Here is a 24,810-nt window from a genome sequence, read left to right on the forward strand (position 1 = left end):
ATTGATTTCTATTTACTTAAACTAAAGTTAGTGTGCGAAAACCCAGAATAATGCTTATTTGGGCCCTTTTTTGGCCCCTAATTCCTAAACTGTTGAAACCAAAACTCCCAAAATCAATCCCAACCTTTTTTTTGTGGTCATCAACCTTGTGTCAAAATTTCATAGATTTCTATTAACTTAAACTAAAGTTATAGTGCGAAAACCAAGAAAATGCTTATTTGGGCCCTTTTTGGCCCCTAATTCCTAAAATGTTGGGACCAAAACTCCCAAAATCAATACCAACCTTCCTTTTATGGTCATAAACCTTGTGTTAAAATTTCATAGATTTCTATTAACTTTTACTTAAGTTAGAGTGCGAAAACTAAAAGTATTCGGACGACGACGACGACGACGACGACGCCAACGTGATAGCAATATACGACGAAAATTTTTTCAAAATTTGCGGTCGTATAATAAAAACATATTAAATCAGAAGACATATACAGTGGATTGATAAGAGTTTGTAGACATTTATTAATTTAATTATTGTGTGCATTTATTATTGCAATTTTTTGAGAATGTACAAAAAAAAAAGAGATTAATATTCACAATTTAAGGAAAATCTTAATACATACATATGCATCCCATTATTTGCATTTTAATTTGTTATTTAAAAAATATAATTTTTTTTTTTAATTTACAATATTTCGCTATTTGATGAAAACCTCCATTTATGACTGATCAAGAAAAAGAGAATTTAGGATTTAATTATTGCATTTTAATATAGCAAAGATATGATACAACTCCAATTTCATGTACAAACCCAGACATTCTTGGCAGACTCCAAAGATTCTTGCTGTTGTCATGCTAATGTATTAATGTATGATACTTAAAATTTGATCCACTGTACACTAATTTTATACTTTATTTAGATACATGTACATGATAAAAATTCAAAATCAAATAAAATGATCTACAAATGCTCTTTCATTATAAATAGATTAGTGTAAAATACAAAATTAAAATGACTGGTCCCTAATACATTCAAAATCAATAATGAGGTATGCAGAAGCAATGTTTTCCTCTTCGATAGAGTTCTTTTTTGTTACAGACTGTGTTTTATATATTATATTTTTGTACTTTCTTGAGAAGAGACATAAACTATACAATAGTAAGTATCAAACTGATAAGACATTTGTATCAGGAAAAATTCAAAAACAAAAGAAACGTTTGACATGTTCAATCATCCATTATACCAGTGTTCTCCTGTTCTGTAAATTCAGAAATTAAAAGTGAATTTATTACTATGATTTAAGGACCTCTGGTAAAAATGCAAGGCTTTATGTTTGCACACCGCCAAGACCCCAATTTTGAATAGAGCCACAGTGCCCCATGTAATAATTAACTTATCAATCAAATCTATGTTTATAGGGGGATCAATCACTTACATACCCTGGAAGTGAAAGAAGACATATATGAGGTTTACCCATTGAGATCCTCAGTTGTCATATTTTTTGCCAAAATAAACGTCTGAATTTACAGTTCTAAATAAGTCTGATACTTTTCAGTAAACTATAAGTTATACTTCTTCTCTGGTTAACTCTTATTTAAAAATATAGATATCTTTGATTAAATAAGGTCTTAATCTACTGTACTCTAATTTACTGTAAGAACATTTTATCTTGAACACATGTAATACCCATTTTCATTACAAATATTCATACCAGCATCGTTGTAATAAAATTTCAATTTTAAAAATTATTTATAAATGTAGTTAATACATACATTATTCACAATGATTGCATTGTTTGTGCATTTACACAAGACAAAAAAAACATCACAAGAAAAACATCTATGTAAGGTCATGGTAGATATACAATTGGCAAAAAATACAAAAAAGCACTTAACAATTTTAAAAGATATCTTTTACTAAATACATAACTTATTTTTTGTTCCATTTTATATTGAAAAGAACATAATGAATATTTCTAGTCATATAAACTAGTAAATTTCCTTTTAAGAGGGTTTCATGTTTTGTTGACTTGCTATTATTTTCTGGGACAATTGTGAAATATATAAATGAGACAACAGTCACATGACATCTATTTGGAAATAACTTCAATAATAATCATAACTGTGGATTCATTTATTTTCGTGGGAACCAATTTTCGTGGATTGAGGTAAACTTGCATTTTCGTAGATATTTGATTTCGTGGTTTTGCTAAAATCTGCATACAAGCTTATAGAAAATTTGAAATTCGTTGAACATTTGAATTCGCGGTTGACCTGCATCAACGAAATCCACGAAAATTGGTATTCCACGAATAATAGTGAATCCACATTAATTTACTGATAATAAAACTTATACAATAATAAATAAATATTAAAGACTAGCACTTTTATGAAAATAAATAAAGTTAGTAATCCAGTGTTAACAGTTACATATTTACCAGGAATGTCTCTCCCTTAAATTGTAAAATAGTTTGGAACATTATATAATTATACTTTTTCCTAAATATATACTCTAACTACAATTAAGATAGCAATTCTGATACAATCTAACATCATATTTGTTTCTGTGAGTTCATATATTGTTGTGGGTTCCAATTTTTGTGGATTGGGGAAAAAACTGATTATTTTATGGATATTTGATTTCAAGGTTTTGCCAAAGTCTTCACATAAGCCTATAGATATTTGTACTGTGTTTAACCTTTAAATTTTCAGTTGGCCTATATCCACAAGATCCCTTAAAATTAATATATTCTACAAAATATAATGAATCCATAAGATAGTACATATAAACAGTAAGCATAATTTTATTGCAGGGCAAGATTTCGAAATTGGCTAACACAGTTCACCTGATTATAACATGAACATTTTTGGCATTATTGCAAGCTAGCAATTAAAGGTATTACATTTATTAGAAATAATAACAATGTGCAACTCATGAACAAATTTGAAATCTTCCCCATAGCATTCAGGCTTAATGGATGGGAAGGCAAAAAACTTAACATAATCAGAATGCAAAATGAGAAAAAGAAGGCAAACATACGCAAACTACAAAAAAGAGACAGGGTTGTAATAGCTACTTTGCTTGTTTGTGAATTCTAGATATTTATTTGAAGTGCTTTATGTTGATATAGGAAGATAAATCTGATTAAATAGCGTTTCAACGAAACAAAAACAAAAAAGATCTTGAAAACAATGTGGAGAAACCTTGAAACAGAAAATCTGACTTTAACATTTGTTCCTTACTATAATTATTAAAATTTCTCCAATTATTTTACATCAATATATTCAGATTTAAAGATTATATTCAATTTCAAAATATGTGATGTTTTAAATTCAATATCAATAATCAAAGATTTGTCCATGAAATGAAAACTACAAACAATTCTTCTGAATTTTGAATTATTGAGCATTTATGGATGATACATTATTACTAGTCACTGTGAAAAAAATATTCCTTTGTACAAAATTTTCACATCATTGATTTTTTTTATAGCAATATATTGATGACTGTAAAACTATACAAAAATAACATCAAAAGTAACACTGAATACAACACTTAACCAAATCTGTATTAAACAAAACACTTAACCATAAATTACATTGATTACAACACTAAATCAATACTGTTTCAAACAAACTTACATCTGTTTTATTTGTTTATCTTTTGATTTAAATTAATAGCCATTTTTTTTTACAAAAACATAGCACCTATCTTTAACATACATACAAATATATTCTGGATGTACAGATGTGTCAAATAACCATGATTTTTTACCAGGGCTAATAAATCTTTATTGAAATGAGATGTGCTAAGGGTAAATTATGCTGTATAGCACTTACTTATGCTGTCCCCATTTGTTATCTTTTACTGTAAAACAAATTCAAACATTATGATATATTCTTAATGCATGCCATTTTAAATTGATATCAAAAGTTTGATGAAGATTTATGATGTCAAATTTAGCAAAGCAACATTCAAAAAGATTAGGTTTTTTCCAAAGACAAAATTTTTATAACACATTCTGAACTCATTTCTACTTGTCTAATTTCAAGAATTGCAAACCATTTTGTATAGAAATTGAACCGTTTATAGTTTATGTGTTTAAGTGTTTATACAATAATTCAAAATTAACAAGACGTGAGACAGGCATATAAGCGAGGTAAATAGGTTGGTAAACTATACTTGTAATTGACAAATTAAACTTTTATAAAAGGGAAGCTTACAAATTCTATTATTACAAAATGTTGGATATGATATTTATGAATGCAACACAATTCCATTTTCAAATTTCAAAAAGCAAGACTTGACAAGCAGCTTGATAATTTTACTATCAATAATTAAGAAGTGTTGAAACTCACATGATGATTTTGTAAAATATTGTCATCTTAACATTCTAGTTAATAACCTAAATAAACATAACATACTTTAAACAATAAAACAACTATGAAATAAATAAACAACATTTAAATATACATATAAATCATGAAGAATTAGATCAAACAATTAAGTGCAATTCCAGAGATATAGTTCTTCTGAAGAGCAGATATATGCTGTTTGGCAGCATTTCTCTTATATAAAACAAATCCATCATACAGTCACATGTGGTAAATAACATGTATGATTTGCCATTTACATGTAAAAAGTATCTCAAATATCATCTTAAATAACAAATATAACATGTAAAATGGCAAGGCTATGAAAAGAAACAGTAACCTTGGCACCAAAATCTCTAGAAATACATATATGGTATAACATCTGGACTATATCCACTATAATATCAAAGATAATCATGTGAGTATTATAACATCACACCTTGGCTGCACTAATGTTTATCTGTACTGTAAAGAGCGTTTAAGAAGCATCCAACTAATTCTGTTACCATGGACTTGTCTGGGATAGTCTGAGCCATTCCGTAGATAGCACCCTGAAAATCAAGTTTCATAGTGTTAAAATGTATATCTACAGTTTATCATATGATTGTTTGCTATAAATAAAAAAAAACCAAACATGGAAGCTCTGGAAAGGCAGCTTTACAAGTTCAGAAAATTCTTTGTATCATTAATGACTTTTTGGAATGAGCAAAGTTGGTTCTGCATGATGACAGGTGGAAAATTTAGACTGCCCCTGGAAAATAAAGGTATGTTGGATAGGGGTAGAAATTTTACCTTCCAACAGGCCAACTACAGACCCTTCTGAGATGACATGTATTTACAGGACAACATAAGCCCAAACATGTACCTTGTACTTTTCAGGTTTTATATACACTGTACAAACAAAAATTGTAAGCAAATAATCATACCATTCCTCCAATTTCTGAGTTTGGATCTTTCATAATTTCTGTTACACCGTTTTCTACATCACCCAGGAATCGTTCTGCTACACCCTCATGTGTATGTACATATGTAACACATAAATGAACACTGAAAGAAATAATATAACATCAAAAAGTGAAATAAATTGGATGGGTCATGTTTGCAATTAAATAGTCTAATTTTCAATGTAATGGGAAAAAATCCTCCTGCCCTTCAGATTATAACATAGCTTCCTTTGAGTGCAATGTACTTTTACTGGTCAAGTTGCATTACAAGAGCTTGCAGTGTCTACTTTTAACCTGACACAGAATCCATTAGTTTGTTTTCCCTATTTACAGGTAAGGAACGATTGTCTTATCTTAATGTTATTTCAAATTGTTATCAACAGAATTTAGTATACACCTTATTGCTATTTGTCAACCATAACTGAACATCACACAGATTCCCGTAAAATTTTGAAGTCATAATACAAAATATCTGAGGCCAATGGAAAAGTGATTGTTGTATATGACGTCACTTTTTCAAGCGGGACATATTCTCAAGTCAGAAGGGAATAGCGATAAGGTGTATAGAGTGCATATCTTTAATAGTTTCTGTTCAATTAATTCACAACACTTATAGATCAGAACAATTTAGAGCTTGACATATTATTTTACAGAGACACCAGGCACCAGTTTCACAAACTATCTTGCGTCTGATGATTGTAAGTCATGAACTATTCAGTAAACTTTTGATTTATTTAAGTCGTAAGATTTTTTTGTGAAATGCAGGCCTCTCTATTGTTGGAGATTTTTTGAGTCTCATAGACCAATAGTCCATTTGCCAATTACCAATTTGATTCTATTATAACACACTTTTAAAACAAATTACTTCCCTTTGTCCATCGTGGACTGGTTCCATACCCGACAAGATTCCCTTTTGCCAATGCAAAGCATGATGAATTGAAAGTGATGTATCGGCAGTTTAACTTATTTTTCATGAAAAATAATTTCTGATGTCAAAAGTATTTAGCTAACAACAAATTAATGTAATTAAAAGATTTAAAAATTTGTAAGGGTTCCGCGGAACCCAGTGTCTCGCCTACTTTTGCTGTATATCACAGGCTCAAGAAAAATTAGGAAAAAAATCAATAAAAATATTCCTCTTGATACTATCTTTTGATTGTAAGAAGCTTCTGTCCAAGTTTGGTAAAAATCTAGGATAGTTAATGAATCTAATAAATGTTTTGAAAACTTTAACTGCAGACTGTATGAAGTATTAACTGGAAGAAAATCTAAGTCCATTTAAAAGTAAAATACAGAAAAGATGGAGTTATCTTTTTACAAAATTTACTTCTGGATACTATCTTATGATCATAAATAAGCTTCTGTCCAAGTTTGGTACAAACCAAGGATAGTTTAAGAAAGTTATTAAAATTCTAAAAACTTTAACCACAGAGTGAATGTAATGTTTCCCCACAGAAAAACTAAGTCCATTTAAAAGTAAATAAAGAAAAAATGGATTTTTTTTTTTACAAAATTTACTTATGGATGCTATCTTATGATCATAAACAAGCTTCTGTCCAAGTTTTGTACAAACCAAGGATAGTTTAAGAAAGTTATTAAAATTCTAAAAACTTTAACCACAGAGTGAATGTAATGTTTCCCCGCAGAAAAAAACTAAGTCCATTTATAAGTAAAATACGGAAAAAATGGAATTTTATTTTTACAAAATTTACTTTGGATACTATCTTATGATCATAAACAAGCTTCTGTCCAAGTTTGGTACAAACCAAGGATAGTTTAAGAAAGTTATAAAAATTCTAAAAACTTTAACCACAGAGTGAATGAATTGTTTCCCCGCAGAAAAAACTAAGTCCATTTATAAGTAAAATACGGAAAAAATGGAATTTTATTTTTACAAAATTTACTTCTGGATACTATCTTAAGATCATAAACAAGCTTCTGTCCAAGTTTGGTAGAAATCCAGTATAGTTTAGGAAAGTTATTAAAATTTCAAAAACTTTAACCACAGAGTGAATATTTGTGGACGCCGCCGACGACGACACCGACGACGACGGAAAGTAGGATCGCTTAGTCTCGCTTTTTCGACTAAAGTCGAAGGCTCGACAAAAACCTTACAGATTACTCACATTACGCACAGGTAAATTTCCTCTGACTGCTAGCTCTCCATTGTAAATAAAAAATAATGTCTGTCACAAGGGAGACAACCAAATTAGGGATCTCTAATTACAGGGTCAATTATGGGAATTGGCAAAAAGCCTATTGATGTAACCATGATAAACACTGAATAATATAATACTTACCTGTTTGGGTACTGCAGTGAATTCAATGCCCATCCTTTACTGGTCATATAATCAGCAAGTCTGAAGATGTTGAACTCATCTGAACCAAAGCCTATTACTGACATCAATGGATTTCCATATACTTTCATTCCTTTGATTTTTCTTAACCTATAATTCAAACAACAATACATTTTTTTTAACCAAACATGGTAATTTATTTACTTTCTCGTGCAAATTTTAGTGTTTTTTTTCTGGAACAAATAATCAAGTATAATTCATAACTACTGTACATTCAGAAATGATTGCAATGTCTTTATTCATGCGAAAAAAATTACATCAGTATCAGGTTTTCAAAAATAAAATATCATATTCAGTTGCCATTTTTGGCCTCTAGTTTCAAAGGAGTTTGTCTGTTATCCTTTTTGAAAAATATCCTTCTGAAACAAGTGCAAGGTATTTTTTTTCAGCATCATTTCTTGATCAAAGGATTGAAAATTAAGACTTAGAAATGTTTGTTTGCTTAAAATGAACCAATTCAATGTAAACTACTTTTAACATACCCATCTGTAATTTTTCTAGTTGTGCCGATTATTTTTCTTGTAGAATTAACATATCCTTCTTCTCCAAAGTAAACAAGTGTAGCCCAGCATGCAGCAATGATAGCTCCAGCTCTACTTCCTGAAAATTCAAATCATAATGAAATATTTACATGCATTACAACCCTTCCCCTTTTATTGTTTATCCTCATTTTTTTTTAGAAGGTTTGGAACTTGGAAAAAATCTGATGTTACATTTTAAAGATAATAATCCTACCTCCCATAGAAGATGTAACATAGATTCCACCATGTCTGATGTTATAATTTTAAGATAATTATCATACCTCCCATAGAAGATGTAGCATAGATTCCACCAGGCCATTCAGGTTGTACAAAGAACTGTCTTTGTCTTATGTCTTTATTTCTGTACAAGATAACTGATGAACCTTTAGGGGCAAAGGCATACTAAAATATATAAATAATACCTCAATCATTACTGTCATATTTTATTGGTCTATTTTTAGGTTTATGATGCTTGTTTTATGTACACAGCTTCTGGTTTTTATTAGAAACAAGAATGTGTCTCAAGTACACAGATGCGCCATCTGCTCTATCATATTTTATGTTCTGTGGACCGTGAAAATGGTCGAAAATCTCTAATTTGGCATTAAAATTAGAAAGATCATATCATAGGGAACATGTTTACTAAGTTTCAAGTTGATTGGACTTCAACTTCATCAAAACATCAAAAACCACCTTGACCAAAAACTTTAAACTGAAGCGGGACGGAAGAAAGACAAATGACAATTGAACAGACCCACAAATCATTTCAAAATTCATCTTGTAAAGAATTGCATTTAACACCCTGCTCAGTGTGTCATATAAAATCAAGGAATGTTCATGTTCATATCCCATGTTCTTTAATGTTATCATTTTATTGCAGACAAACAATTTATCAATATATTCATTTTACTGATCACTTTTGATGTGTAACCTAAAATATAAAAATCTCTGCTGAATAGTTAGTTTAAATACTGAACACAAGAAATTGATTAAATACTCTATAATATTTTCAAATGGTTCATATTTTACCTTATGTGTGTCAGCTGATATGCTTGTAACTCCTCCTACACGGAAATCACACACAGGAATTTTGTACCCTGCTTTTTCCATAAAAGGCACCAAGAATCCTCCTAAACAACAATCCACATGGACTGGTATATTGTATTTCACTCCCAACTAATAAAACAAAAATAAGGTTTACAAAGCTAAGCATACCAAGTTATCACTGATTTTTAAATTATTTCGCAAAAGACATGTTGTTTACTGTTTAATTTCTTCAAAGGTTAAATTTCAATTATTCTTTTTAATTAAGAATTGAATACTTCTTTTTGTAACTTCATTGGGGTGTAAAAGCGTTGACCGAAGTACATTTTGTATGAAGCGTGTAAGAGCTTCTTTCTTAAAATGTGTGCACGGTCACAATTACAACCCTATGAAATTACAAAAAGAAGCATTCAATACTTATAATTACATTTTTCAGCTAGGATCATGAAAACACTATGTTTATCAAGTTTTTATTTAATTTACCTGAGCACTTTATTGTGGGACCTTGTGTCATCATGAATGATAAATTTTATTGTGTAATGAAGTTGTTTAAGGAATAATGCGAGATTGCAGGGTCGCCAATCAGAATAACATATTATAATGAAACATACATGTAATGTAATTATCTAAACATGAACACAAAAGAACAGATGCCCAATATATTATGTGGGGAGTTAATCATTTATCAACAAATCTGGAAACAGCTTCAGAAAATTTTTAACTGATAGATATGCCAATTCTTCTGTCGGTAGATACTTTCACAATGGGCCTGTGAGAAGGTGTGAACGATACAAAAATAATTTTATATTTTTAAAATCATATCATATGTGTGAATTACCTGACAGATTTCTTCTATTGAGTCAATAATTCCATGAGGAAACTGTGGTGCTGATCCAACCAACTGTGAAAAAAATAAGTTTTATTATCAATAGCCTGATGAAACAGGCACATGTACAATCAGATAATAGTTTATTTCAGTGACAGATCCATGCGTATTGCGACCACCGTATTTTTACGAGAAGGGTTATGCTAAGGTCACTTGCATACAGAAAATATATCTGTGAATTGCTTCCTAGAAGCAAGCAATTAAAAAAAGTAAACTTCTATTAAATGTGGATCTTTTTTTTAATTTTATAATATTTGGAACAGCTTAAAAAGGATCATACAAATTTTTCAGTTTTTAAATTGTGAAAAAGCACAATTTTTTGGGTCATAATTGTGCAATCTGAACAAAGGATACAATTTGTGTAGTTCAAGGATAAATCCTGCAAGTTGGCAAGTATCTTTAAGATTATTTCCTTTTCTTTACTCCTTCTTTAATTATATTATATCAATAAACCTAAACATTAACACTTACCATGCATGTATTTTTATTGATAGCTCTCCTCATAGCCTTAATGTCAACCATCCTTGTTTCTTCATTTATTGGTATATGAGTTAACTTCATTCGGAAATATGATGCTGCCTATGATAAATAAATATTTTAAGTTTAACTACAGAAGCTTTGTGGATTCATTTTTTTTGTAGGAACCAGCAAACAAAGTTTCGAGGAAAATAATGTTTCATTGGTGACTGATTTTGTGGTTTAAATATATACTGAAAATAAGCCTATTGAAAATCAGTATTTTGTTTTACATGTAAATTTGATCTTGTTCCGTAATCACAGTGCCCTAATGACAGCAGTGCTGATTGTTAATCATCAGAACTCAATTTGCTGATTAATTTGTGCAATATAGCATCATTGTTTTCCTACCACTTGCTAGACATTGGAATGGAAGTGAGGATGCCCTATAACACACAAATGATGTTCACTAAAACCAAAGTTTTTGACGGAAATGCATCGAACTCGAAAATTGTCTATTAACAGAGTAAACATTTTAAAAGATAAATACCTTGTCAAAAGCTGCATGGACTGTGATTGGTGCAATACTGAAAATAAGTTTAAAGTAAGATAAATTACTACAGTAGATATGCAGAAAATATAACAATAATTAGTCTATCTTAAAAATAACGGAAGAGTATCATGTGTCAGACTGATGTCCTCTTGTGCTATTAAAAGCACCACTAGATGAAGTATTGTGGGCCCAGGTATTCTATAGACTTAGACACTAACCTACTCATGAATATATATACCATAATTTTATCAATTCATTGAGGTCCACACTAAGATATTCTAGATGGAAAATTCATACCATAAGGCTTACATACACCAAATAATATATATAATTTAGTTTTTATAACAAGCTTATTTTGGCATGTATTTCAATCCATTTAACTAATTCCAACCTCTTTATATATATTCACAGGCTCAAGTATTTAATAACAATAAATTATATACAAACTACTAACATTTCAGGAATATTTACGCCTCTTTCTCTGGCTATATTTCTGTAAGCTAGACAAGCCATTAATATACTCTCTGTTCCACCAGATGTCATCTAATCAAAATATAATAACATGATTATAGCTCTTGCATGCACATAGACATTTGACTCCAAAAATATGTTTTTATTTGAGTTGGCTGCAATGAAACGGTATAAATTGTCCAATCATAAGTTAAGTCATATCCTGCATTAGGGATTGATAAATTCATATTTTACTTGCATGCTTTTAAGTGCTCATTTCCATAAAAAATATTGACAGCTTTTTATTTCCACTTTTGATTCACCTTGACATCAATAGACTTACTGTTCAATCCATCTTTTCTCCTCAATTGAACATAGAACCCCTTTTTAACTACTTGATGCTTAACTTACTGTTCCAGCAGTATCTGAATCTCCATTGAACATAGAACAGCACATCCTGACTACTTCTGCTTCCATCTTCCTAATGTCAGGGAAAACATCAGCATGTAGTGGGTTAGTCCAGGCAAACATCCCATATGTCTACAATATACCCATAATGTAAGTAAAATGAGTTTCAGATTTCATGAATTATGAATACAGCTAATTTCCTAAAGCATGTAGAGCAAGACTTTGGTTAGCTTGCTTACTTTGTTTGTATATAGTATAATTGTAATTGGGAAAATGTCCAATCAAATCATAACATAGTATACATGTTTAAATATGCATATATATATTGTTGAAAGAAGTAAATCTTAATTACAAAGCTTTGGTTAATATTTGTTCAAACAAAGCAAGCAATACAACTAAAGTTTTACCCTACAAGCATTAGGAATTAGCTGTAAACATATATCAAAACAAAGTATATTCCATCTTTTGGTCTTTGGTTGTTTGCCTTTTAAGGTGGTATGGGAGTCTAAAATAAAAATGATAGAATTTATTCATACTTTGCCAAAATGTAGTATCTATTGATACATGTTCAATAAATAGTTGACACAGCATAGGTTTCTGACACAGAATGAATGTGGTCTAATGAACTTAAAAATTTTTGTTTTGCCTTTGAGCAATTCACTATGCTGTTGAATATTAATCCTCTCCAAAAAATGTTTGAAAAATTTTCTTTTTATTTATGAAATTTCAAATGAGAAAAATTGACACCCCCCCCCCTAATTTTTTTCTCACCCTATCCTTTATTCCAAAACCGATCCCAATTAAAATTTCTAATGTAGTTTGCAACAATAATCACTCATTTAAATACCAACCTTCCTTTTGTGGTCATAAACCTTGTTTTAAATTTCATAGATTTCTATTCACTTTAATTAAGGTAGAGTGCAATAACTAAAAGTATTCGGATGACGAAGACGACAACGCAGACGAAGACGCCAACGTGATAGCAATATACAACGAAAAAAAATTCAAATTTTGCGGTCGTATAAAAATATTATAAAAATGATAGGTCACCGCGCATTTTCTCCAGCTACAGGTTGTGACAAAATGACAGATTTTGTATGGATTATACAGGAAAAAACACAATTTTGTGAATAGAAACTAAACAAAATGATAGAATTGTAAAATAAATTAGGAAAAGATAGCTTTCAGACAATGCTTTGAGAATATCAAAAGAAAAGATAAGGTCACCTTACGTTTTTTCCAGCTAAAAGACAAAATAGAACCAGATGCTCCGCAGGGCGTAGCTTTAAATGACCGAAGAGGTTGAACCCTGAATGGTTGGGGCAAGTTTGGACACAACTTTCAAGCTGGATTCAGCTCTAAATTTGGATTGTGATTAAATAGTTGACACAGCATAGGTTTCTGACACAGAATGAATGTGTTCTAATGGACTTAAAATTTTGGTTTTCTCTTACAGCAATTCACTATGCTGTTAAATATTAATCCTCTCAAAAAAAAATTTGAAGAAATTTTCTTTTTATTTATGAAATTTCAAATGAGAAAATTGAACCCAATTTTTTTAATCACATCCCCCTTTCCCTTATTCCAAAACTAATCTCAATTAAAATTTCTAATGGAGTTTGAAACAATAACTACTCATTTAAATACATCATAAAATATTAAGATGTAAAAAAACTGCTTGTTATCACTGAATGGTAAAGATTATTTTAATTTATCAGTTGGTAGTAAAAAGTGAATATACATTGTATATTGTATATAACAAAGATTTAAGTTGATTTTGGACAAAGAAAGATAACTCCAATTAAAAAAAATTCTTGCAATTGCACAATATTGTGCAATTAGATATTTCTTGCTTACTATTCTGGACAAAGAAAGATAACTCTAATTAAAAAAAAAATATTGCTATTTCACAATATTGTGTAATTAGATATTTCTTGCCATTGCGCAATACTGTGCAATTGAAAAGACTTGCTATTGCACAATACTTAATATAATAATTTTGGATCCTGATTTGGACCAACTTGAAAACTGGGCCCATAATCAAAAATCTAAGTATATGTTTGGATTCAGCATATCAAAGAACCCCAAGATTTCAATTTTTGTTAATATCAAACTAAGTTTAATTTAAGACCCTTTGGACTTTAATGTAGACCAATTTGAAAACAGGACCAAAAAAGAAGAATCTACATACACAGTTAGATTTGGCATATCAAAGAACCCCATTTATTCAATTTTTGATGAAATCAAACAAAGTTTAATTATGGACCCCGATTTGGACCAACTTGAAAACTGGGCCAATAATCAAGAATCTAAGTACATTTTTAGATTCAGCATATCAAAGAACCCAACCGATTCATTTTTTGTCAAAATCAAAGTAAGTTTAATTTTGGACCCTTTGGACCTGAATGTAGACCAATTTGAGAACGGGACCAAAAGTAATCTACATACACAGTTAGATTTGGCATATCAAAGAACCCCAATTATTCAATTTTGATGAAATCAAACAAAGTTTAATTTTGGACCCTTTGGGCCCCTTATTCCTAAATTGTTGGGACCAAAACTCCATAAAATCAATACCAACCTTCCTTTTATGGTCATAAACCTTGTGTTTAAATTTCATAGATTTCTATTTACTTATACTTACGTTATGGTGTGAAAACCAAGAAAAATGCTTTTTTGGGTCCCTTTTTGGCCCCTAATTCCTAAACTGTTGGGACCCAAACTCCCAAAATCAATAAAAACCTTCCTTTTGTGGTCATAAACATTGTGTTTAAATTTCATTGATTTCTATTTACTTAAACTAAAGTTATTGTGCGAAAACCAAGAATAATGCTTATTTGGGCCCTTTTTTGGCCCCTAATTCCTAAAATGTTGAAACCAAAACTCCCAAAATCAATCCCAACCTTTCTTTCGTTGTCATAAACCTTGTGTCAAAATTTCATAGAGTTCTGTTAACTTAAACTACAGTTATAGTGCGAAAACCAAGAAAATGCTAATTTGGGCCCTTTTTGGCCCCTAATTCCTAAAATATTGGGACCAAAACTCCCCAAATCAATACCAACCTTTCTTTTGTGGTCATAAACCTTGTGTTAAAATTTCATAGATTTCTATTCCCTTTTACTTAAGTTAGAGTGCAAAAACTAAAAGTATTCGGATGCGGACGACGCCGATGCCGACGACGCCGACGTGATAGCAATAACGACGAAAAAATTTTCAAATTTTGCGGTCGTATAAAAATTCCATGAATAGTCCTTCAGAAAATGCACTGTTTTAGAGTTATCTCCCCTTAAAATGCGAATTTGAAAATATTTAAAAACAACCAAACATAATCAACACTTGTAACAATATTAATATTTATAAGTTATGTTCTAATAAATTGGTTCTTTTAAATGAAAATTCACATTAAATATCTGCATTTACGCATCAAATTTTGCTAACTTGATAGAAAATACGGACCTTAGATTCTCTGTTTTTTACAATCCAAGATGGCGAAGACACCAATACCACCTTAACTATATGCTTTTTGTCATGTCATCGACGTTAGATTCTTGATTGCTTTTGTACATGTACATAATGTAATGTCAGCAAAACAAGGTTTATAACTTTATTGACATACTTTCATTTTCTATTCCACTTAACTAATTTCATTTCACTTTGACTTTTCACTTTCTAATTTTATCAATAAGGCTGTCATAACAAGTTAACAATTATTGTAACATTTTTTCTGGTCAACCGCCATATTAAACCGTGTGCTTCACTGGTTTATTTCTTGTTTATACTTGTCCTGAAGACGCAAAACTTGCTGTTGAAACATGTCAAGAAAATAAATTATTGCAATGCTGTAAAAATATCGTTGCCTTTATGATGACATATTCTTAATTATTTTCAGACAACTGAGAATACCCAGGGTATCCACTCATTTTTAGCCTACTGCATAATTCAGTGTTGGTTCATTTATAGAATTCCCACCAGTACTCTCAAAAGATTTTTTTTCAATTTTCATTAACTAGAGGTATTTAACATACTCATTTTTGTGGTTTAAATTTTAATTTGTGGGATACTTATTTTCTAGGAGTTCATAGGTGTCAGTAAACCATTAATAAAAGTGTTTAATAAAATAGGAATAATGAATTTCCTATGGGCTTGTATGCAGAATTTGTCCAAATATCCATTAAAACTGATATCAAAGAATAAAAGGAATTCACATTATATCATTTTAACAGTTAAAATACTTTTAAAACACCATGTATCTATTGTCACTCATAACTCAAAGTATTGGAAAACAGGTGTCTGAAGGATACAAAAAGTGTTCTCAATTTACAACAGTTAACAACTCATCATTTTCCTTACCAATACAGATTAATGGACAGAAAAGTTAAATGCAGATTTGGACCTACTCTTAGGAGTAGGGATACAATAATTACCATACCAAGAAAGCAATGTATATGAACTGAAGGTTTCAAGTATTTGGAACACGTGATAATACATACCTTGGACATTAAGTCTGTAAGTTTTGGGTCTCCATTGTAAACTGTACCAGATACTAGCCCAGACTCCCAGTCAATCTGAGCTGCAAATAAAAAAGTCATTTAAAATATTAAAGTTGTTTATCTCTTTTCAAACAACAAAAATGTGACATAATGAAAAGAACCATTCTAATTCTCCTTATTTTCTACAGGAATATCTATCTTAATATTCAATAGATGATAAATGACAGGAAAATAAATCAACATATCATCAAATCATCTGAATTCACTCTGTTCCACAGTGATCCACAAAAAAACCAGCATGATTATTGTTTTATTTAAGGGATATCGCGGTTCTAAATCAGTTTTTTTTTAAATATAGGATTTAGCTATATTTCTCTATAAATAAACTATATCCTATAATGAATGGAAAAATTAAATAAAAATAAAAATATGGAGTCACCGTTGATTTAAGCTCACAATCTGCCTTTGAAAGAAGCATGCATCTTTGTTAAGGTCCTTTTTTTCTGTTAGACTTCGAAATAAAAGAAAAAATAAATAACAGAAATTGCTTAAATTTTACAATAATTCATTTGTAAAAAATAATCAAAAATATTAGTCAACGAAGAATAAACAAAGTTATTTCAATTTTTATACACAAATGGCATTTTTTCACCAAGGAAGATAATTTGGAATTTTTTCAATGATAAACAGTTTAAAAGCCATCTGGTGCATTTTGTTGGGTCAATTTAAGTAACAACTAAGAGTGTGATAAATAAAATTTGTAATGAAAAAACAAATCTTTCAATTTTTGCTGATTTTTTTGTACCCTTTAGCCTCCTTAATGACCGTCTGTGTACTGTATTGTTCTTTTCTTACAAGATTTTAGTTTTACCAAACATATAAATTCCATTTGGATTATTTCAATCTTACAAAAAAGGATTGTTTATTTAATTAGGTGATAATGACCATGCATGTAACAGTTACACTCATAATACATTAGTCCTACCTATCTTCTGGTATTTCTTTAATTCATCGATAACGCCGTCCTAGAAACAAAAATTACAATATGTCAATAATATATTTGTTTTTAGTTATCAAATATATGAATCAATATACATGAAATTCTTGCCACTGGATAATAAGCAATCAAATACATTTGTTTAATAATATGAATATATTCTTTTGTATCACAAATTTTAAATAAATTTTTACACAAAAGTTTACAGTTCGAGGAATTACTAATTTTACGTTCATAAAACTATATCTTATACAAAATGATTTCAACTGTCAGATTTCTTCTTGTATTGCTAAATTCTGAAACTGATGAATTAGAACTATGTGTATGCCTAAAACACGAAGAGCCTGGCACTAGTTTTATTACAATGTGTTTGTAGAATGATTCAAACATGTGTCTTTTAAATGATTTTAATTGTTATTTTATAGTGTGTCTTTCTATGTTGTGATGTTACACTATTGTTTCAGATGAGGGTGAAGGTTTGGTACCATTTAAACGTTTTAACCTGCTGCAATTTTTTGCACCTGTCCTAAGTGAGAAATCTGATGTTTAGTAGTTGTTGTTTGTTGATGTAATTCATAAGTGTTTCTCATTTCTCGTTTTTTATAATTTTTTCCAATTTGAATGGTTTTAAATCAGTAATTCTAGGTAAGGGGCATTTTATAGTTTGCTGTTCGGTGTGAGCTAAGGCTTTGTGTTGAAGACCATACATTGACTTATAATGGTTTACTTTTATAAATTGTGACTTGGATGGAGAGTTGTCTCATTGGCACTCATACATGTACCTCATCTTATTATATCTATTAGAGTGGTAATGGGGGTACCTTCATGACGAATAATGGCAAAAATTCTTGTCAAATGACCTTTACAGTAATTTTTGGTCCATGACGATAAAATAAGCACTTTCTTTAAAAGGATAAAAAAAAATGAATGATTTTGACGAATCACATTAATTTTTTCCCAAAAAAAGCGGTAACAATAATTATTTGAGAATTAGGATAAGGATATTTTGACGAATCACAGTAAAATTTTAATCAATTTGACGCTAACTGTAGCCAAAAATGGCTGTTTGACATCTGACGGTATAGGGTATTACAACCACATATATAGTCAAAGGCAGATTGTAGAAAAAAGATGTCATTTATGATATGCAGGCCTTTTCCTTTATATTTCTAATAAATTGACGATTTCTCTTACCATTGGCAATCCTTTAGCAGGAAGAGCTAAGATGTAACCTTCTACTTGTTTGTGGAATGATTCCTCCATTTCATGACCCATTTTGGCTTTTTCTTCCTTTATTTTCTTCTTCACTTGTGGAATCATTTTAACAAGTCTGAAGATTTTCTTCTTCATACGAGGTACAAGATCTATATGAAACAAACAAACTGTTATCGCAAAGATATGTCTCACCTTTTTGTAATTTTGTAATTAAATTACATGTAGCAATACTGATTCATGTAAGTTATGTAAATATTTAAAGTCGATGAACCATAACTGAAGGTACCGTACATGGCTGAAAAATCTTCATGGAAATGAGATGTGTCAATGTGAATTCAACTGTAAGCTACATGTTAGACTTTAGTATCAAATTTTGTTTTCAACACTTCTGACTTTTTACCATTTTACCATGTAAGTCAGTGATTCTGCAAGATTGTTATCCTATTAAACATTCTAATTCTAAACAAATACTGCAAGAATAATTAAATGCATTAACTTACCTTCTTCTTCATTGAATAAAAAATTCTTGACAGATATAACAACAACTGTAGTACCACATGTGTAAAGGACTACCTGCCAAGGTTGTAAGTTCTGACATACTGAGTTTATTTTATCCTTCACTAAGTCTAGTCCAGCAAAAGCTGGGTCCTGGAAATAAATAATAGAATGCTAACATGATCATGGTTTATCTATTAAAAAAACAAATGCTATTAACAAGGCAATTCTACAATTGACTGTATGTTTCCTGTAAATACCTTCTTAATTTGAAGGTACATGTATGACCAAAATTTGCAAAGGGATCTACAAAAAAACTGTAGCTCTTGTCATTTGCTTGTGGTAGTCTTGCCCTTGACTGTTGCTGTCAGTTTAAAGTGTTATGCTGATCAGTTAAAATATAGAAAACAAGAATGTGTCCATAGTACACATCAGTACTATCATTTTCTGTGTTCAGTGGACCGTGAAAATGGGGTAAACTCTAATTTGGCATTCAAATTAGAAAGATCATATCATCATGATCATAGGGAATATGTGTACTAAGTTTCAAGTTGATTACACTTCAACTCAATTGAGTCCATCAAAAACTACCTCCACCAAAAACTTTAACCTGAAGTGGGACAGATGGGCAGAAGGACGAACTGACAGACGCACAGACCAGAAAACATAATGCCCATAAATTGGGCATAAAAATCGATTTATTTCCTGCAGCTGGTATTTCTTTAATTCAAAGATGGTTATTTCCACCAAGAGCTTTACAAAGTTTATTCATGTCTAAAATGTAATCAAGATTTTTTGACATGTTAATTGAAAAGAAAAACTGATTTCAATTATCACATGTACATGCATCAGTAAAAACTACAAAAGGTATTTCAACTCATGTACATGTGATTGTTTATAATACACGCTTCCTGGGATAAATATATATGTATAGGGCTGAGGGTCTTGTAACTATGTATTTTTCAATTTCATTCATTTGTTGCCGGGCAAACTTTACCTGTAATGCATTTAAATATCTGCTTTGGAAGCATTTCTGTTCAGTGCCTATTTTTTATTTTCAACTTCTTTTTAGATTTTCTTTTGATATCCATAAAAAAGGGGGGGGGGGCGAGACCATTTTCGGGACGCCGGGATCGGCCTTTTTTAGCATCGGGAAACTGGGATTGCCTTGTTTAAAGATCGGGAATTCGGGATAGAAAAATATCGTGATACAGGAAATCCACGTTTTTAGCCACAGGAAATCGGGATTTGTATGTTGAAATATAACGGGATTGACAAAAAACTGTACCATGGACAGAAAAAAATGACATTTTCATTATACTTCAATCAGAATTCATCTAGAAACAGAGTAGATCCAGATCAGAGAAAAAAAAGAAATTTAACAAAATTGTTAAAGTCACGGACTATCATGATTTTTTTTATGTTAAAAAAAAATGTGTTCTACATAAAATAAGCTTATCTTTCTACTTTTCTAAATTTTCCCAGTGTCGGTCGATCAGCTTCTTGTTGGTAATCAGTTGTGTAATTACATATGCCCTATGTACGGTCATCTATCCTAACAAGTGTCTTACCATCTGTTTTTTTTTTTTATTTCATAATGTAAATCATTTCGACTACTTAAGCATGGTCAAGTTGGAAATCTCATAAGTGACATTTGTAGTTCTGTTTGTGTCTGTAACTTGGTTCAGTGGTTTTTCGAATTGTGACTCAATAAATTCAAATTTCTCTCCGTTACAAAACGATCCCAGTGCTTATCCTATAGGTTCTTGTATTGACTTGAAATAGAATTCGTCCATTTTTCTGACTGGCTACTGAAGATTTATGAGCCCAACAATGCTTATATGCAGCTTGACGTCACGTCTATATTAATAATACATATATTTGTATTTCTGGAGACCTAAACATAGTCAATAACTACAAGTTGAGACAACAATTGTCCAAGGGTTCGAAATACAGAGAGCCACAGCCAATCAATTGGAAGCAGAACTTCAAACTACTAATGGATTCTATTGAGGATTGTGCAAAAGACTGGGCATAAAGAGAAAAGGTTGAGGTTGACACTCTTTCGCAGTGGGTAAAATCAGTGAGGTCATTGATTCAGATAAGAGTAGGTAAGCTTAAAGGGTTTATTAGTACAAAAGCTCCTTCCATCTTTAAAGACCCTCGGGTCAAAGAGGAACTGTCTTGTCTCCATGACAAATATGTTGTTGTTCTAGCTGACAAATCCTCAAACACGTTTTGTTTTTGTTTGCAAGAAACACTACATTGACTGCCTGATGAAGGAATTGGGGATAAATGTCACACTTGGAAATCCTACATATACACTTAAGTACGCTTACGAAGCAGGAGATCCTGGAAAACCACAAATTGGTTCTAATCTCCTTTGGTGTTAATCCAAAGGATGAATACCAGGATCCTCTATGATCTATCCTTATATTCCTAAGTTTACAAGAATACTTATAAGGAAAGGTATATTGCAGGTTCTTCTAAGTGTTCCACTTAAACCCTTTCTAAAGTTAGAAACTGCCATACTCACTGCAGTCAAAGAAGGACTAAAGAAATATTCCGAAACGTCATATAGAGATATTTGTGAATTTACAATCTCAATCATTAAATCATTGTACCAACATTAAAACCTTTAAGTGTTCAACTCTTTGTTACCACTATTCCAAATACTAAACTTAAAGCTCGACTGAAAGAACTCGTCAGCTTGTGTTTCTTTAACAAAAAGGGCAGTATAGACGTTTTAAATATCTTGGACTATTCAGCTTACTTTGTAAAAAATCATACAGAGTAAGGGAAAAAATATACCGACGAGGATATCACTGCCATGCTGGACTTTTTGATTGACAACATATTTGTTGAATTTGGAGGTTTGATCTTCCAACAGACTATTTGAACCCCAATGGGTACCATGACTTTGTGCTCCTCTACTTGCAGATTTGTATTTTATATTCCTATGACGCAGAATTTATCAAAGGGCTTGAACAGATAGCTGAAAAAAAATAAGCCCAGTCTTTTAATTTCATCTTTCGGTATATTGATGGTGTACTGTCTCTTGATAATAGAAGTTTCAGTGAAACTTACATTTAATAAAATAATAATATATCCAAGTGAATTTGAAATTGAAGATACTACCGACTCTGATAAATCTGCTTCATATTTAGACCTTTTTCTCGAAATGACTACTGATGCGCGGTAGGTTGAATACCAAAATTTATGACAAACGCGATATTTTAATTTTCCTGTAGTCACCTTTCCATTTCTGTATAGTAACATCCCAGCGGCACCAGCATATGTAGTATATGTGTCTCAATTGATACATTACTCTAGAGCTAGCTCAAAGTACGTTGATTTTGTTGAACGAGGAATGCTGCTTTCTCAAAAGTTGCTTAGACAGGCGGCTATGAATCAATCAAATTAAGGTCATCACTCAAGAAATTTTACGGTCGCCTTACTGAGCTGATTGGCCATTATGACCAAAGTGTGTCAGAAATCATATCTGATATTCTTCCCGAGTCATAATAATCTTCTATCAATTCCGAACTGAACAAAGAAATAACACGACGGGTGCTTACCCTTACTGAGCACCTGAATTCACTCCCTATTTTAGTGGAGTTCATGTTGTTTTCGTAATTATTAATCATATCTGTTGATGTAAATTAATGTCCTTTGGTTTGGTGAGTCTTTGTTTACTCCTTGGTTTTGATTGGTATTGTCTTGTTACGCTGAAAGACTTTGAATATCAAGCATACCAGAGACGTTTAAATCGTAAGCATTGAAACTTTAAACTTTAAAATTGGGGAACAAATTTATCGGTATCGGGATTTTTAACAAAATATGTCCGGGATTTCGGGATTTCCTGATATTAAAACCGGGAAATCGGGATGAGACCCCCTCTAGCCCCCCCTCATAAAAATGATATGATAATGACATTGGAAAAGAATTATTGAAGGGTGGCATAGGATAATTTTATAACCTAGTTCATGTACATATTTAGTTGTTATTCTGGTGTTCCAAGTTAGAGAATTTTTCTTTTTCTTAGCAACTTAAATCATGTTTAATATTCAATATTATATAATTATGATTTTAGATGGTGCATTTTATTTGCATCTCCTTTTATTCTGATTATTTGATGATTTTTCCATGGTTGGAAAGAGGATGTTTCTAACTTCTAAGGATCACATTGTCATTTTATTTATTGATGCTTTAGTTTACCATAGAAAAAATAAAATTGTTTTTATCAAAAATGAGAATTGATTTTTTATAATAAACATGCAATTCTTGTATTTGAATATACAAATGCCATACACTGTTCCAAGACAATGATATGGGAAATAAAATTATATATAAGCTATCATGTTTATTGCATATATTTAAGGGTTTAGACCAGTTTAACATGTTTAATAGGCTATTTTGCTTATTGTCTGAAGCAAATTATAATCACTAAAAGTTGGTGACACAGTTATTTTATTAATTATTGATCAATATACCACTGGTTTTAGGTAACATTGACATCCCTTGCATTTTCTTTATACAGAATTATCATTTCTTTAATATCTATTTACATCTGACAAGCCAACAAGTAGCTGTGGAACCGTAGCTCTTAGGTCCTTATGGTATTTTTTTTTTAACTATTTGGGGACCATACGCAAATAAAGGTAGTAAAAAGTAACATAAGGACATAAGAGCTATGGTTCCTCAGCTAGCCAATAAGTAGCTCTGAGACACTGAAAAATTAAATTATTGATGATCACTATAAGAAGTTTTAAGTCTGCTGATGATAAGTCTGAACTGTAACTGATTGTAGTTCATGCATTCTATTATTTATCATGTATTATCATTATGATGTTGGAGTAAAAGATGGCTTTAGCCTTTACACTTTAGTCATGACTCATGACAGCATGTACATAATTGACGTAACACATTTAATTCAAAACTAGTTTATTATTCAAATTTGAAAAATTAAGCAATGATTTTTCAGATACAATGTAGCTACTTATATGAACTTCGTCCTCATTAACAGGTAGCACATGCTTTTTATTTTATAATATGGTTACCAATCGATTTGTTATGCAACATTGCCAACAAGATTACGGTGGACACTTTATAAAAACCTAATTTCTCCAGATCTGATCAATACATGTCACTTAAAACAAATAAAAAATCTTCATGTAGTAAGTCATTAGGTATGTCAAATAGTGAAAATCATAGAATGTTAAAATATCTTACCATCACAACTTTAAGAGCGTTCGACATTTTGACAGTTTGGGTTTTGTGTCACATGACCGACGAACATCTACGGTGCGTTCGAAGAAAAGTGATAACTGATTTTTTTGGTAATATCCGGAAAATACAGAAACTCCGAGAATTAAAAAAAATTATCAATAATCCTAGTTTTGATCAAGTGTTACAACTATACACATAGATATAACGTTACTTGTATTAACTAATCGCAGTGCCCGTACCAGCCGTTAAAGCCAAATTATTTTTTTTTATTAGAAAGTTTACCGTCAAGTTCTTATCTAATTTTAAATTAATTTTTTTAATGGATCAAAATATGGTTAGGCAGGGGCATGGAATAAGAAAATCATCGGATTTCATCTTCAACAGAATGTTTACACCAGTT

The 24,810-nt window shown here is 30.8% G+C and overlaps 1 protein-coding gene across 1 annotated transcript; it reads right to left on the minus strand.

Moving 5' to 3' along the window:
• Positions 1-451: 451 nt before the first annotated feature.
• Positions 452-24,486, minus strand: LOC134725629 (sphingosine-1-phosphate lyase 1-like). Its single transcript, XM_063589598.1, has 16 exons — positions 24,414-24,486; positions 19,187-19,334; positions 18,666-18,835; positions 17,460-17,499; positions 16,475-16,554; positions 11,988-12,116; positions 11,581-11,669; positions 11,124-11,160; positions 10,589-10,696; positions 10,070-10,132; positions 9,217-9,363; positions 8,469-8,589; positions 8,149-8,266; positions 7,610-7,756; positions 5,292-5,412; positions 452-4,916 (listed from the first exon to the last, which is right to left on the minus strand). The coding sequence occupies exons 1-16, from the start codon at positions 24,438-24,440 to the stop codon at positions 4,815-4,817; spliced, it is 1,647 nt and encodes a 548-aa protein (XP_063445668.1). The 5' UTR covers positions 24,441-24,486; the 3' UTR covers positions 452-4,814.
• Positions 24,487-24,810: the final 324 nt, after the last annotated feature.

This window comes from Mytilus trossulus, chromosome 7 (assembly GCF_036588685.1).
Source record: "Mytilus trossulus isolate FHL-02 chromosome 7, PNRI_Mtr1.1.1.hap1, whole genome shotgun sequence".
NCBI lineage: Eukaryota > Metazoa > Mollusca > Bivalvia > Mytilida > Mytilidae > Mytilus > Mytilus trossulus.

Excerpts from the sequence above, each read along its gene's own strand:
- LOC134725629 (XM_063589598.1), bottom strand. The coding sequence starts at position 24,440 with ATGTCGAACGCTCTTAAAGTTGTGATG. Across the intron at positions 8,590-9,216 it reads TATCAGCTGACACACATAAG|TATGCCTTTGCCCCTAAAGG; the intron begins GTAAAATATGAA and ends TATATATTTTAG. Across the intron at positions 5,413-7,609 it reads TCACTGCAGTACCCAAACAG|TGTTCATTTATGTGTTACAT; the intron begins GTAAGTATTATA and ends TATTTCTTTCAG.